The sequence below is a fragment of the Danio rerio genome, chromosome 15, assembly GCF_049306965.1.
Source record: "Danio rerio strain Tuebingen ecotype United States chromosome 15, GRCz12tu, whole genome shotgun sequence".
NCBI lineage: Eukaryota > Metazoa > Chordata > Actinopteri > Cypriniformes > Danionidae > Danio > Danio rerio.
In genome coordinates, this window is record NC_133190.1 from 33,993,569 (window position 1) to 34,011,225 (window position 17,657).

The 17,657-nt window shown below is 36.4% G+C and overlaps 3 protein-coding genes across 3 annotated transcripts; all 3 read right to left on the reverse strand.

The window, feature by feature from the left end:
- Positions 1-7,414: 7,414 nt before the first annotated feature.
- or42c4 (odorant receptor, family 42, subfamily C, member 4) lies at positions 7,415-8,853 on the reverse strand. The gene is given in 1 exon segment (NM_131582.1): positions 7,415-8,853. A coding segment is annotated over 1 exon segment (978 nt). The 5' UTR covers positions 8,629-8,853; the 3' UTR covers positions 7,415-7,650.
- A 3,697-nt stretch (positions 8,854-12,550) lies between these two features.
- or42e2 (odorant receptor, family 42, subfamily E, member 2) lies at positions 12,551-13,585 on the reverse strand. The gene is given in 1 exon segment (NM_152985.1): positions 12,551-13,585. A coding segment is annotated over 1 exon segment (1,035 nt).
- Positions 13,586-15,331: 1,746 nt separating this feature from the next.
- Positions 15,332-16,276, reverse strand: or42d2 (odorant receptor, family 42, subfamily D, member 2). Its single transcript, NM_131745.1, is given in 1 exon segment — positions 15,332-16,276. A coding segment is annotated over 1 exon segment (945 nt).
- Positions 16,277-17,657: the final 1,381 nt, after the last annotated feature.

The following is a 17,657-nucleotide window of genomic DNA, read 5'->3' on the forward strand; positions in this document are numbered from 1 at the left end:
TCTTATTTCAAGTCTGTAAGACTTATTTAGGTTATTCACTAAAATATACATTAAAATATATCATTTAAATCGTTCATGGAGATGAATGCAGTAAATAGTCTGTATAAAAAAGTTAAAAATAAATCTGTGCAAACAAGCTAACCTTTATAACCAGATTATTTAACAAAAGATGATTACTGCAGTAAAATATTTGTAGTCTTTTAATAAGCAAGATGTGTACATGATAGAGAGGGTGTGAAAAGTGAATTGTTTGTTTTGAAACTTTTGAATCGGAATTTGTCCAATTATAAACCCGAAATACACGTGTTTGTTGTCATGTGGTGAACTCGGCCAATCGTGTAATATCGGTGTTGTCATCAAAGCTCCTGCAGTCGCTCTTCAGAAGCTACACGGTCTGAGTTTGCCGTCTGATCTCGGAGCGCTGTCGCGGTACTTTGATGCCACATGTGACAGTCACGTGGCGTCGGCGCAGCATCAATCCGAACAAGATTTCTAACCAGAATGCACCGCTTTAAGACAGATTTCGATCGATCTGCGCAGCGCTGCATGAAGTCGAACGCACCTATTTGTTTTGTTCCATGTGCTTCTGTTTATGTCATGTGATTCCTTTGTTCTGTTTTCCCACTGTTTGTTAATGTTCATTAGTTCCACCTGTGTCATACCCATGTATGTATTCAGTTTGATCATGTCTTGTGTATTTACAGTGCATCGGAAAGTATTCATAGCGCTTCACTTTTTCCACATTTTGTCATGTTGCAGTCTTATTCCAAAATGGATTATATTCATTTACTTTCTCAAAATTCTACACACAATACCCCATAATGACAATGTGAAAAAAGATTTTCTTGAAATTGTTGCAAATTTATTAAAATAAAAAAAAAAACCTGAAAAATCACATGTACTTAAGTATGCACAGCCTTTGCTCAATACTTTGTTGATGCACCTTTGGCAGCAATTACAGCCTCAGGTCTTTTTGAATATGAGGCCACAAGCTTGGCACCCTTGTCTTTGGGAATTTTTGACCATTCCTCTTTGCGGTTCCTCTCAATCTCTGTCAGGTTGGATGGGAAGTGACGGTGATGCTTTCCAAACGTAACGCCTGGCATTCACTCCAAAGACTAACTTTAGTCTCATCAGGCCAGAGAATTTAGTTTCTTATGGTCTGAGATACCTTCAGATGCCCTCCTCATCAATCGCTTAAAGTCTACAGGTGTCCAGGGACAGGTTCTACAATGGTTTAAATCATACTTAGCTGACTGTTATCAGTTTGTGAATAATAATGGACAGCTTTCACAAGTCAGCCCAGTAAAGTATGCGGTGCCTCAAGGATCAGTTTTAGGCCCTTTGCTGTTAACAATATACTTGCTACCCCTGGGAGACGTTATTAGAAGACAAGGGATCAGCTTTCGCTGCTATGCAGATGATACTCAATTATATATTTTAACTAAACCTGATAAGATGTCTTAACTGTCTAAGCTAACTGAGTGTATTAAAGATGTTAAAGACTGGATGACCAACAATTTTCTTCTCTTAAACTCAGACAAAACAGAATTATTACTTAATGGGCCTAAATCCGTACACAGCAATTTATCTTTTAAAAACCATATATCCCATGTCACAAAAGCTGCCTTCTTTCATTTGAGGAATATTGCTAAGTTATGAAGTATGCTATCCATCTGAGATGCAGAAAAGGTAGTCCATGCTTTTATGACTTCTAGGCTGGATTACTGTAATGCTCTGTTTGCTGGCTGCCCAGTATCCTCTAATAACAAACTTCAGCTAGTACAAAGCAGCTGCCAGAGTTCTTACCAGGTCTAGAAATTATGATCATTTCACCCTAATTGTATTCTCCTTACACTGGCTGCCTGTTAAGTTTCGTATTGATTTTAAAATATTTCCTCTTACCTAAAAAGCTTTAAATAATCTAGCTCCTGTTTATCTAACCAACCTTCTATTTCACTACAATCTAACCCACTCTTTAAGATCTCAAAACTCAGGGCTTCTGGTAGTTCCTAGAATAGCAAAGTCAGGTAAAGGAGGCTGAGCCTTCTCATTTATGGCTCCTAAACTCTGGAATAGCCTACCTGATAATGTCCGAGGCTCAGACACGCTCTCACAGTTCAAAACTAGTTTTAAGACCTATCTTTTTAGCAAAAGCATACACTCAGTGCATCACTTAGCGGTATGATACATGAATGTGCCCCACGCAGGTTTTTGCATCTCATTTATATAGACTATGAACAGCAGCTATGCTAATTATTCTCTTTATTCTCTATTTACACCTGGGAATACTCATCTTGAGGCAGTCAGACTATGCACCGCCACTGATGTGATCCAAGACCAGCGACGAGATGATCCCAAGGTTTACATAATCCGGGACCAGGCTGTATCCTGACCAGCTGCTGTGGTGATCATGGCAAAGTGGAGATGTCCAGGGACAGACGAGTCTTCGCTGAGGTCCAGCATTCTTCAGCCTCCAGCGTCTAGACTGCAGCTCTGCACAAGTCGTTTGGCCATAGATGAAATGGTCGTGCCCAACTGAGCCTGGTTCTCTTGAGGTTTTTTAATTCTTCACTTTCGCCAATTGGTTAAGTTTTTTCCTCGCCACTTTTGCAAACTGGCTTGCATGGTTTGAGATCCGTGCATTGATGGATTTGCTCTTCAGTGTTTGGACTCTCAGTAGGGATTATCAAACCACACTGAACTGAACTTAAACACTGAAAACTAGACTGACACTGCTTCAATTTACTATGATCTTCAAAGTAAAGCTGCTTTGACACAATCTACATTGTAAAAGCGCTATACAAATAAAGGTGAACTGATTTGATTTAAAAAATTTAATTTTGGCAAATTCCAGGCGGAGTGGCTTCCGTCGGGCCATTCTACCATACAGACCTGATTGGTTGATTTCTGCACAGATGGTTGTCCTTCTGTAAGGTTTCTGTAAAGAATGCTGGAGCTCAGACAGAGTGACCATCGGGTTATTGATCACCTCCATGACTAAGAGCCTTCTTCCCGATCACTCAGCTTAGATGGCCGGCCAGCTCTATAAGAGTCCTGGTGGTTTCAAACATCTTCTACTTACAGTACAGATGATGAATGGCCAATTCACTATGGATACTTTCCGAATGCACTGTATACCGAGTTTGTTTAGTTCTTTGTCCGGTATTGTGTTGTCACACGTTCTGTCCTGTATGCTTTTTATGTTCCAGTTCCTGTTGTGAGTGCCATTGTTTAAAGAAATATGTGTTTTATGATAAATCCTGAGATGCATGCACAGAAAAAGTTGTGGCGTTTGTTTCCCCCATTTATTTTTTTGTGTTTTTGCTCTTCAGTGTTTCTTTTCCAACCCCTTCATGTTTTCATGCACCCCACTCCTGAAGTTCTTCTCCTATTGCTGGAACAGATGGAGAGAAGACCAAAAACCATACCGGACGGTTTCTGCTAATTGCTAACAACACCAGATATCTGCATGATGTCTGAAGATGGTCCTTAAGTCAACTTTGCCAACTATGTGGAGTGGACACTGGCAAGGCACGAATCTATGTTCACTGTCTGTGTGGAGTAAGACCTCATCAGTGCCACTCCTGACCCAAAGACCAGCAAAACACTCAACAGCAGGGAGTGCTTGCCTGAGCCCACAGCTGAAAGATAGCCACCCGTGGAGTATGCCTCCAAGCTGCGCACTCCACCTCGGCCCTCCGACCCTAAGGCTCAATGTTGGCTCACTCCTCCTTCATCTCCTAAGTGGACATTTAGCCTATCAACTCTGCCAGGCTTCCTTGTCCTTCCCATCCAGCTCCCCCTTAGTCTGTCGTCAAAGTGCCTCCACCTCTTGACTTTACTCCTCTGGCTGTGCCTCGTTCCTCCATCTTGCCGGCTGCATTGAGCTCCTCCCTCTCTTCAGCTACATCTTGGTCCTCTGTTGTTTTTGCTCCACCGTGGACTTTTGGACCAACGTCATTATCGTCCAGGTGAGCAGTCTGCTGCTCCACCTTTGGCCTTCGGTATCTCTGCATCACCTTCTCCGTTCCCTCCTTGGGCTCCACCTCCATTTGTGGTGTCTACCTCGGACGGCCCCCTAGAGTAGTCAGCCACTCCTCTTTTATGGTTCCTCCCTCCCTCGACTCCACCTTGGGCCATCCTCCTGGCTGTGTCCTTGGTTTTATGGTTCCTGCTACTCATTTGGTTCTCATGTAAATAATTCGCTGCATGATCTCAAAAAAACTCAAGTTAATATGTCACATTGCTAACTTTCATTATGTTTAAAAAAAACTTATATTGCATTGCTCAAATGAGTCAGTGATTAAGAAATCAAAACTCCCTTCATCTTTTGATGGAAGTTGTTTTAATGAGATGGAATATTTAACGAGCAATGAAGACCAAACATCTTTTACCAAAATGTGCAAATCATTTTAGCATGGAGTGACATTATTAAGGTTGCAGTTTTGAATATATTTCTTGGTATGCTTAGGCGTACAAAAATTGACCATGTAGAGGCAGACATTTTTTTAAAATTATTAATATTAAATAAAGTCTGATGTTTATAATGTTTACTTCCCTGTTTCATGTACGGCAATTCTGTCAAGTCAAGTCATCTTTATTTCTATAGTGCTTTACAATGCATTCAACAATTCATGAACTCAGTTATTGTGGACTATCTTTTACAATTATTTTGTCTACAGTCTGGGGCATTCAATAATCAATAAATGGGCGTTCATCTCGTTTTTTTTTTTATGTGTGACTGTAAATCTGATTTTTAAAAATCAAAAATGTTGCCAAACGTCAACATATGCTATCAAATTCTAAAGTAGAAAAGCTTATTAATGCTTTCATGACCTCTTGGTTAGACTACTAAAATGCATTATAGATGTTTAACCTGTAGGCATAATTAACAACCTTCAGATGATTTAAAATGCAGCTGCTATAGTGTTTTCTAGAACTACAAAATATGACCATATTACTCTGGTTCTTGCATTGCACTGGCTCCCTTTTAAACATTGTGCTCATTTTAAAATTGACTTCTTACAAAGCCATGAATGACTTAGCTCATCAGTATTTGGGAAAGTTTTGGTGTATAATTGCACCTCATGTCCACTACGCTCAATTAATTCTGGACGACTGATTATTCCTAGAATATTAAAATCAACTGTAAGTAGATCCTTCTCATATTTGACACCTAAACTCTGGAATAGCCTTCAGCACAGTTCGGGAGGCAGACATACTCTGACTAGCAAGTATAAACTAGACTAAAGAAACTTCTTTGCATTAGCATAAACACGCACACGCACACACACAAAAACATAATTTATAAATAACTTTTAAAATCAACTGGTCATGCCCAGCTGAGCCTGGTTTATCTCTTTTTCCCTTCACTTTCGTCGATTGGCTTGCTTTGGTTTGGAGCTGCGCATCTGTAGAGGTGCTCTTGTTGTGTTATTTTACACTGAAGTAAACTTAACTGAACTTCCACTGTGAAAACTGAACTAAAGCAATTTTAATTTATTAGAACTTTATCTATGTTAAGCTGCTTTGACAAAATGTACACAATCATAAAAAGCACTAGAAATTAAGATGAATTGAATTGAATGTAGTGATGATTATAAACACAAATTAAAATGATGATAATCATAACATTTTATTATTTAAAATGAGTATGGGCTGAGGAAAAACGTGTCTTTATGCATGGTAAATTCGATCATTACTGAATTGTATCCCAACAGCAGATCTTACGTTACATTATCTCCCAACAGTAACCATGACAACTAAATATAACAGACTCAGTAATATGTAACATTTACAGTATTTGCATTTCTCATCCAAATAATTTGTTTTCAAACTGGAGTTCAAAGATCAATAACCATGAGACAAATTGCTTTGGACCAGAACATTGGTTCTCTAAACTGAATAAAGGAGCTACTGTATGTAACATCTAATGCATAAAATGACATATACTGATAACAATACAGCAATGCCAAGATCTGGGAGTAAGCGATAATTACACAGACATCCTCCACTGGTTGTGCTTTTGAAAGAGCAGCAGGAGAAAGCACCTGGAATTGGTTTGAACTGCCTTGAACATAACGTGCTGTGAACTGGAGATCTCCAAGAGCACCAAAGGGTCCTAAAATCTGGTACTTGTAGAAAAGGCCCTGAAGTACTGTAGGTGCTGAAAGTCCTTAACAATCTTGAATAGCAAGATAAAGGCACCTTGAAATGAAAAAAAATCCATAATCATTTGCTTACAAACATTATGCTGAATAATTCTATTCAGAATAAAAGTTCATAATTACAGATTGCAAAATTATTTCACTTAAATATTATGTTATCCATATCATGCAGCAATCATAATTAGATTAAATAAGGAATTAATAAATTGCAGTATATATCTTGATTTTTCAAAATAATTAAAACATTTATGACTTAATTTTATATATACTTTTTAAAAAATCATATTTTGCACGTGTACAATGCACATATTACTACATATTGTACAAAGTTTTCTGTATTTGCTGTAAAACTTTTTGCAGAGCTGCATCATCATTGATAGAAAAAATAAAATTAAGCACAGAAGAACTCTTTCTTAAACTTATTATTGAGTAGCACTTAACAATCAATCAATAGATGACTAATGATGTGTTGATATAGGGGGATCCATAAAAAATATCAGACACCAAATCCTGTCTCCCATCACCCTGGATCTGGATCAAAACATTATTAAAAAAGGGTGACCCTGTGACCTCACAAAACAACTTACTTTGTTTTCCTCTCTTCCTTTAATGTTTTAAGCATAACATGTGAGCTAGTCATTTTTTGAAAATAGAAATGACCATAAAAACAAGTGTATTTAAGCTGAAAAAATTAACAAACGTGTCATTTTATATTTTTAACAGGTACTAAAATAAGTAAACTAAGGATTACAGTAATCAGGCAACACAATAGATGACAGAAAAAATGTGAACATCATTCATGCAACGATTGATTAAACCCGCAGTGACATTGACTTCCTAATAAAATATGATTTCAGTGACTTGTATGATATATTTGTTTAGTTTGAAAAGCAATCTTTAAGCCTTAGAAAATGTAAAACCTTTGAAAAAAAAAGAAAGAGGCCTGTTACTGACATATCATGCCTCCCCAGTAAATAACAAAACATGTGCTTTACAGTATATCCATGCACAGAATAAAACATCCTCCCATAGACAATAAATTAAGCCTTATCAGAAACCTCAGACTAAAAGAATCATGTCTAAATGGACACTTGGATTACAGATTAAAATGCAATACATGGGTAGAACAAGAGCAAAATGTGTTTGGGGAAAGATGATTATTTTAACATAGTCATGGGTGACTAAAGGTTATTCAGATTGAATAAGAATACAAGTAGAACAACACAGAAATCAGACAGATCAATAAAGGGTAGATAATTAGTATATTTCTACTGTACAGTTGCATTCTGTATATTTTATGCACACTAAAACAGAATAATAATCTACTTAAATATGGAGAAAAAAAGCTAGCTTTATGAAGAAAACATTGTTCTTTGTCATCATTTTGGTACAAAGAACTATGTGAGACCTACAGTATATACATTATGCAGATGCAGAAGTCATATTTGTGATATCAAACAATAAAAAATAAACGTTTTATTCACTTTGAAACCGTCTCAATGGGCAGAGATCTGTTTTTAAAACCTTTTCGAATTGTGTTTTTGATTTCAGCTGTGTTTAATACATAAATAATGGGATTAAGCATTGGTGGAATAGCATAAGCCAAAGACGTGCTGATGACTCTAGAATTGGAGGTGCTAAAAAGCAATAATGAAGTAAGGTATGTGAAGAATATGGGGAGAAAATAAATCCCCACTAATAACAGATGTGAAACACAGGTCTTCAGTGCTTTCAAACGTCTTTCCCAAGTTGCAATCTTGCTTACAACCAAGAAAATGCCCAGATATGACAAGAAAATGACAAGCATGGGTGCTATAAGGTATAAAGTTGTGTAGAGAAATCCCATAATCTTATTTATGTTATTGTCATTGCATGCCATCCTAAACATTGGTCCGTGATCACAAAAATAACTCTGTATCACATTGGATTTACAGAATGATATGTTGGTCACCAAAGACACCATGGAGGCAACAATAATCGAATTGAACATGAAAACAGCTGAGAAAATTGAAATCATACTGGTGTTGTTCACAATGACATGATATCTTAATGGCAAGCAAATTGCAATTAAACGATCATACGCCATAACAACAAGGGTGAGACTCTGCATAGAGCTAAAAAGAAACACAAAAAACATGTTCACCAAACAAGCATTGTAGGAGATGTACTGTGAGTCAAACAGAAAAGTCTTCATCATGTTAGGAATCAGAGCATTAGTTTCACCAATATCAGCCAAGGCCAAGTTAAACACACCAATGTACTTTGGACTGTGCAGACTCCGGTCAAGAACTATAAGAAGAATGACTAGAAAGTTGCCAATTACAGTGATGAAATAAATAATGAATATGAAAATATAGTACAAATTGCTGTAAGGTATACCTGAAAGTCCAAGGATAAAAAAGTATTCAGGACGAACAACAGAAATATTCAGGGAGAAGCTTGCATTTAAAGAACTCATAGCAACTTTACATTTAGTGTTTTGCACAGGCTAAATATAACAATTGTCACAAAGAGAGAAGAAAATCAGGAGAACTCACAAAAATGTCAAGTATTTTCAGATGTTTAAAATACACCTAATACATTGTTTTCATAACACGCCTGTATACATTAACACAAAATGTTTAGTCACAGCAAACAATGAGTTTCTATCTTACAGATAAGAAATATCCTAGCAGTTAATGCCAGTCCGTATTGGCTGATGCCATGAAGATCACTGTACATATATATCTTGACTCGTCTCTTGAGGGTTTTCTGACAAAGCAGAGGTATCACTTTTTTTTTTTTTTGCAGTGCACTCTAGTAGCCTGGCCTCACTGCTTATCCAATTAGCATTAGTACACAATCTTAACATGTACAAATGTTTTTGCAAGTTTTGTTGTTAATCTGTGCAATACATGTGTTGTGACAAATTAATATTTAAGATATAAACAGTTTAAAGTGTTTCAAGGTAAAGTTCTTTACAAAATCATTTTTCCACAAGACTGAATCCTCCAAGAAACTCATAGAAACAACAAGAAGCTTATTAAGCAGAGCTTTAGCTCTCAAAGCACAGACTGAGACAAAAAAATGACTGAACTTTGACACAGAGTAATACATGAAACCGGGCCTGTATTTATCAAATTTCTATAAGTAAAATTTTTGTCTTAAGTGCGGAGAATTCATGGAAACTGACTTCTAGCTACACACTTACGGATAAAAGAAAGTTATCAAATTTCCTATAGCCAAGAATCAACCTTGGCACTTCCCTTGTGAAATGGCTTTCTTTCTTTCTTTCTTTCTGTCTGTCTTTCTTTCTTTCTTTCTTTCTTTCTTTCTTTCTTTCTTTCTTTCTTTTTTTTTAAATGTGACTCTGCTCGAGTGTGTGCCTACAAATAAAGAAAACTCTCTCTAATGCTGTGGTAAATACTGGATTATGTAAGAGCCGCTTTGTGCCAGTTTTCCTTTATCGCTTTAGTGAAGCAGATAAATAAGTGATGATTTTCTTTTTCATTATTTTTATTTTTTCATTATATTTAAATTTAGTTACTTTAGATTTTCCATTTTGTATTATTCCTCTAAATAAAGCATGGTGGAAAGTGTGTCAATGTTTTCATTCCAATGTCAACTCTGTGTTAAAAGTAAAACCTTAAGAACTCACCATTCAATATTAATCATTCTGAAAATATTCATATTTTAATTAAGAAACCTACTCATTAATTGCTACATGCCTATGTTGTCATCCAAAATCCTATTTGGGGCACATATAATTATGAACCAACTTAAATTGTGACTGAAATGCATGATGAACTTCCATGCACAACTTTAAGCCAATAATATCTTTCAGCAGATCTCATCACTGTTCTAAGGAATAATTTGCAGCAATTGATAAATATGGGTCCATATCTGCAACACCAAATACTTGTTGACAATGACTAATTTTACAATTTTACTTACAACTTTAAAATGGTGGCACAGTGGTTAGCACGATCGCCTCACAGCAAGAAGGTCACTGGTTTGAGCCCCGGCTGGATCAGTTGGCATTTCTGTGAGAAATTAGCATGTTCTCCCTGTGTACTGTACATGTGGATTTCTTCCGGGTGCTCTGGTTTTCCTCACAGTCCAAAGACATGTGCTATAGGTGAATTAGGTAAGCTAAATTGTCCGTAGTGTGTGAATAAGAGTGTGTGGGTGCTTATGCCGAGGACTATGCCGAAAAGAAACTAATGAATGAACTTAAAAATGACACAGTGGGTTGAGACCGAGAGTGGAGAAATCCAGGTGATGCAAGTATTAACTAGCGTGGTGCACAGGTCTCAAGTCTTATGGTAAAGACTATGGAAAATGAGAGAGGACCTGGCCCAGACACTGACACTGCCTAATTGGTTTGTTTACATTATTTATTAAATTGTTTGAACATTCACCTGTTTCTCACCTCCATCTTCCCTTGCATTGGAGCCGAAGGGAGGAAGGAGGAACACTGTGTCAGAGAGCCCTCACCACTGCAAGAAGTTTGCAGTGCCATCAAGCTGGAGGAGCTGAGTCTGCCTCTGTGGATGTTTAGGGCCAGCTCTGGAGGAGCTTCCCAGAGAGTACCCATTACTTTCGCTGCTTTATGCCACAACATGGAGGGGTGCCTGTTATGCGCCAGGTGACAGGGGAGTTGTTTGCAAAAAACCCAAGATCTGCTCCTGTCCTCTGTGATGGGAAGGAGCAGAGAGAGCGAGGGATTGGGGGCTCGCTGCTGGATGCAATTTGTCTTTTCTTGTTAGCACATGGATTGATTAGGGACAGGGACACAGTTTGGTGGTATGGTTTAAGAGTGGGCTAAGGGGTAAGGGGTGGTCAACATTGTAATTAAAGATGTAATTACAAAAATTTAATTACAGATTAGTAATTACATACAGGTATTTAATTAATCATAAGTACAATATAAAGCATGTATTTACACAATAAGTACAATGTAGCACAAGCAAGTGTAACCCCACCTGTCCTACATCACTCAACCCGCTCCAAGTTGGAATCAAACCGGCGACTCTTCGCATAAGAGTCAGTTGCTACAACAAGGAGGACCTTTTCAGGTTCAGAGGAGTGGGATTTACTTGCACAGTACTTCACTAGTTGGTGTAACCCCCCGATCCAAGCTGGGATTGAACCGGCGACTGCATGGGTATCGAGTTACTCTAACAAGAAGGCTAAAGACCATGACCTATAGTGCCACTAGAGCAGCTTTAGAGGTCAGAGGAGTGAGGTTTACCTATACAGCACTTCACTAGCTGGTCTCTGCTACACTGGCCTTCATTACATAAGCACATATAAGTTAAGGCCATTTGATTAATTTATTATCATACCTCTCTAACAATACTGATTTTAATACTTGTAATGTCCTTCACCAACAAATCAGAATAGTCAGCTGGACGGCACTTTTCATGTAGATTTTTTAATCTGCTGTATCAGCCCAAAAAAAAAAAAAAAAGTGCAAAGTTCAGAGAAACCGCTGAACATTTGCATTTTTGTGCAATGTAGGGGGAGTTTAATTTTAATTGACAAACTTACAAGGGCAGTGTTTATTGTCAATGTCAAATTACATTCATTTTCCACCTTACACTCATGTTTTCTATGCAGGTTTTTTCAGCTTTAAACTATTTTTGTCTACAGTAAGAAGACCAGTCCATGTGGGCAATTGCGCATCTTGTACCATACAGCCTTGCCCAAATCCAGGAATTTAGGATATTTTGCAGAAAACCTATATTACTAATGATGCTATTCAGAACATATCACTACTCAGAGTATCAATAAGCAATGTGCACCAAAAGAGATCTTTATCTCCATCTTCTCCTAATAGTGCTGCTGAAAAGTCACCAAACAAAAACAATTCATGATAATCATTGATTCATTGCAGAAAAATGTAAAATTAACATTTTACAGTTTTAAAATATGTTTAAGTTTATCACAATGTAATCGCAAAAAAACTAACAAATAAAATGAACAAAATTTAAAAAATTTAAATGAGTAAAAAGCAAACTACATTTAATAACTTTGAAAACAATGTCCTCTGTATATTTTCATATTCTTATGTGTTCAAGAATAAACTGAAGTTTAATGTTAGTCTGTGTGATACTCATAACTTTCATTGTGTTAATAAATCAACCACTCTTGGAAATATTAATAGTCCTTTATTGACATTGAATGATATATATATTGCTGATTACATATCAAATGCATTTGTTTTTGTTTTATTTGTAAAAGTATTTAATTATTTAATTTTATAAACGCAGCAAGAGAAAAAAAGCAGAGAAACAAGTAATTTGAATGCCATCTTTGAAAATATTAATGCAACATCAAAATGTACAGTAGTTTTTACCATAGGTCATATTATCCCTAATGGTTAATAAGACAAATAATCATTTCCTTAATTTTAAAATGTTCTTTCTAACAGGTAAACATTTGTTTCTTACAATTTTTATAATAATGTCTTTGATTTCAGCAGTGTTTAAAACATAAATGATAGGATGTAGCATTGGTGGAAGAGCATGTGCCAGAGATGTGCTGATAACTCTTGCATTTAAAGAAAGAGAATTAGTTGATGTAGCAATAAAAATACATATTATGGGGAGAAAAAAAGATCCCACTAACAACAAGTGGGATACACAGGTCTTCAGTGCTTTTAAACGTCCTTCCCAAGTTGTGATTTTACTTAAAGCTAGAAAAATACCCAGATATGAAAGGACTATAATGATCACTGGTGCTACAACATATAAAGCTGCTGAGAGTTGTGCCATTGAAGCACAGATGCTATTGTCGTTACATGCTAATCTATACACTGGTCCATAATCACAATAATAGCTGTTTACCTTGTTAGATTCACAGAATGATAGGCGGGTGATCAAAGACACCGCAAAGGCTACAATAGAAGCATTGAAGACCCAAATTATTGAAAAAACAAAATACATGAAAGTATAATTCACAATCGCATGATACCTTAATGGCAAGAAAATTGCAATGAAGCGATCATATGACAGAACAACAAGAGTAAAACTCTGCACAGTACTAAAAAAATGAACAAAAAACATGTTGGCCAAACAAGCATTATAAGAGATGTACTGGGAGTCAAACAGAAAAGTCCTCATCATGTTAGGAATCAGTGCGTTAGTTTCACCAAAGTCAGCCAAGGCCAAGTTAAACACACCAATGTACTTTGGACTGTGCAGACTCCGGTACAGAGCAATTAAAAGAAGGACTAGAGAGTTTCCAGTTACCGTTACAAAATATGTAATGCATAAAAACATATAGTAATAGTTGCTGTTGTGTATACCTGAAAGTCCAATGATGAAAAAGTATTCGGGATACACACTTGAGCTATTCTGAGATAAACTCATGTCTGCTTTGTTTTGCACAGGCTGAAAATAAAAGGTCAAGAAATAAGCAAAATAGTACATTTATAAACAAATTATTTTGACATTTTCAAAAACAACTTTACGTATACTTTCTTCCTAAAATCACAGACCTTATTGCACAAACAGGCTTAGAATCAGAGCAAGCAATGGCAGAGACTGTCTGAATGCTTCAGATCTGCTTTGAATTAAATTTCTCTTCCTTTTTATCTCATGCCATGATCATTGGACGTACGTCACTGAATCCAAATTTATCAAATGATTCATCTCTTTAGAGATTTCAGACAACATGGTGATGCAATACTTGTGTATTGAAGCAAATGTTCTGGTCATTGTTTTACATGGCTCAAGCCTCCCAGCAAGCCAACATAAAAGGCAAAAAATCCAGGCCTACTGTAAGTGCATCAATATAAAGATGGTTTTGACAGCAAGGGTTCCAAAACATTCAATGTACAGAATGGTAGCAATAAAATTGTCAAAAAGGTCCGTTGGTCATGTGGTTCTACCATAAATTAATAAAGCTATGCCTAAGACAATCCTTTTGTACACATAAAAACTAAAGTAATGACTTTAATCTACAGTTTTAACTATTCAGCATCAGTTTAGAACCACTGATCATTACAGCATTGTGCACTGTATGTCAGGTTACAGATGTAGAGCGTGGATCCCTATACATTCCTCTGTTTGAAACCAGACTATAGATTGGCAGTACGACATGCTGTAAATTAGTGTTTAAATAGCACCTATTTTGAAAATTGCCATCATTGCCGTATTTGGAGACATGACCTCAACTCACTGAACAATAAGTGCTCACATAACCTCCCAAAATCAGTCTTTTGCCTTATAAATCTATTATTTGCCAAGGGTATAATAGCAGAAGTTGTATGTTCATGATTTCTATTTAGCATCACGGTGGTGCAGTGGGTAGCATGATTACCTAACAGCAAGAAAAATCCATGGTTCGATTTCTATTTAAACTTTTATAAGAACTATATCAATAATGACATCTTACCAATACTTTATATTGATAAACTTCATATATACTTGATATAATTTACGATAATGACATTTAACAAAAAGAGACAGCCTAGTGTTTCATATTTCACTCTAGGCATTTTAGATTTATGCATATTTGGCATGCTGTCTGAAGGGAGGGCACCTAAGATAAGAGTACGTCCAAAAAAAGAAACAAAACAGGGATATGTTTCAGCATTTCAGAGATCTCTGATGGGTGGTCTTGCGCCAAGTGGTTGGGCCCTACCAGCTAACTGACTAAAACGCAGCACAGAATAATTCTAATTCAGTCAATTTAAACCTGTTAGATTTAAGCTCAAAAATCTTGAAATATGTTTTATATCAAATTAATGAGTTTAATATATATCACAGTATGTTGGTATACTGAGTACTGAGCCTGCAGAGTAAATAACATAAACATAATTTTCTGATAAACATGATAAATGGTCATTTATTTTCATAAATTAATGCACAGGGGAAAAAAAAGAAATGAGAAGATAACAAAAGCAAAGTAAACAATCTCCTGCTAATCCTGGGTTACACATTCAATTTGAAATATATCCTGAAATATTGTTTCATTATTGTGTTTCATCAGATGGTTATATAAAAAAGTTATCACATTTATCTGAATTAACCCATTTAGTGATCATAAAAGATTTAAAAGTTAATTTTTTTGTCTAAAAATATATTCAAACTTACTAAAAAATTTAGCTGTTTTCAGTTTGCTTTGTTTTGGAGTGAATACAAACACAAAGAGTACAATTCACACACTTTTAACTATGTAAATATCCGTTTTTTAAACTTTTTTCTAATGGTGTCTTTAATTTCAGCTGTGTTCAATACGTAAATGATAGGATTTAGCATTGGTGGAAGAGTAAATGAAAGAGATGTGCTAATGATCCTGACATTGGGAGTGAGAGTACTAGTAGATGAAGCAATAAAAATGCATATTACAGGAAGAAAGAATAATCCAACTATCAAAAGATGAGAAACACAGGTCTTCAGAGCTTTTAAACGTCCTTCCCAAGTCGTAATTTTACTTAAGGCAAAAAAAATACCTAGATATGAAAGAACAATAAGGATCACAGGTGCTACCAGGGACATAACTGCAATAACATTTGTTATTATCTTATTAACTGTACTGTCATTACATGCTAACCTCAACACTGGTCCATAGTCACAATAATAACTCTCTACCACATTAGATTTACAGATTGACAGTCTAGTCATCAAAGACACTGAAAGAGCCACAACTAAAGTGTTCAATGTCCATATTCCAAAAAATACGATTAACATGACAATATTATTTACTATGCTATGATATCTTAGCGGCAAGCAAATTGCAATGACACGATCAAATGCCAAGACAACAAGAGTGGCACTTTGCACATTTATAAAGTAGTTCACAAAAAACATATTGGCCAAACAAGCATTATAAGAGATGTACTGAGAGTCAAACAGAAAAGTCTTCAACATGTTAGGAATCACTGCATTAGTCTCACCAAAATCAGCCAAGGCCAAGTTAAACACACACAAGTACTTTGCACTGTGCAGACTCCGGTCAAGAGCTATAATTAAAAGAACTAAAGAGTTCCCAATTACAGTGATACAGTATATAATAAATAAGAAAATATAATAGTAACTGCTGTTTGGTATACCTGAAAGTCCAAGGATGAAAAAGTATTCAGGACGCACAATCGAGTTATTCTCGTATAAACTCATGTCAGCTTTGGTGTTTAAGGTTTTATGTAGCCTAAAGATGCCATTCTGAAATAACCAGAATAGAAAATTTACAAGACAGTCATTATATAGTTTTAGCAAACATTTTATAAATGCTGAACATATGTCTTTATGTAAATGTTACATAATGGATCACATACAGATACACGTTTTAAATTCAGAATGAAAACAATGACTGACCATACACCTGTAAGCTGCTTTGAATTAAAACTCCCTGATATAAATGCTTGTCCATATTCTCATGTTGCAAAGATCATTGGGCACGTGTGTCTCAATATTTAAATATATCTTATGATTCATCTCTTGAGAAATTTCAGACAACGCAATGATGTAATATTTATTTAATGAAGTAAATGTTCTTGCCCTTGGTTTCTATTGTTTGCTATTGTCTGCCACACTATTCCCCTTCATGTTTTCATTACTGCACATATTACAATAACTCAAAATGACATTTTATACTCTTTTCAGTCATATTTCAAAATGTTGAGACATCAAAAATAATCTGTTTTGTGGATATGTATTGTAACTTGCATAATATTATAGGAAGCAGAAGTGGAAGTTTTTGTGAAAACTAATTATTTTTGCTGATTCAAAAATTCATGGCCAGTGGCAATGAGTCAAAGAGCCAATACACACAAGCATGCTAGTGTGTGCTGGCCCTAGTCGCATATCCATTGTCACTTCCAGGTTTTTATTGGGTCTCATTCACTCATTGCCACTAACCATGGATTTTTGAACCAACAAAAAAGCTTTGTCTTCTCAAAACTTTTCCTGCTTCTTCTCCAGACTTCAGTCAGTACTCGAACCAAGCCTCCTTTTCCCAACTCCAGCCAGTATTCAAGCAAAGCCTGCTTTCTGTTCCAGTCAGTACTCAGGGCAAGCCTGCTTTCCAGACGTAAGCCAATTTTCAAGCCATGCCTGCTTTCCAGACTCCAGCCAATACTCAAGGCAAATCTGCTTTTACGTACTCCAGTCAGTAAGTCAAGCCTGCTTGTCATACTCCAGCCAGTACTGAAGGCAAGCCTGCTTTCCCAACTCCAGCCAACACTTAAGCCACTTTTGCCTTCCAGACTCCATCCAGTAATCTAGCCAAGCCTGCTTATCCGACTTTAGGCAGTACTAAAGCCAAGCCTGCTTTCCACACTCCAGGCAGTACTGTTGCCAAGCCTGCTTTTCCGACTTTAGGCAGTACTAAAGCCAAGCCTGCTTTCCATACTCCAGGCAGTACTGTAGCCAAGCCTGCTTTCCAAACTCCAGGCAGTACCCAAGCCAAGTCTTCTTTTTAGACTCCAGCCAGTACTCAAGCCAAGCCTGCTTTTCCGTTCCAGTCAGTGCTTAAGGTAAGCCTGCTTTTAGGACTTCA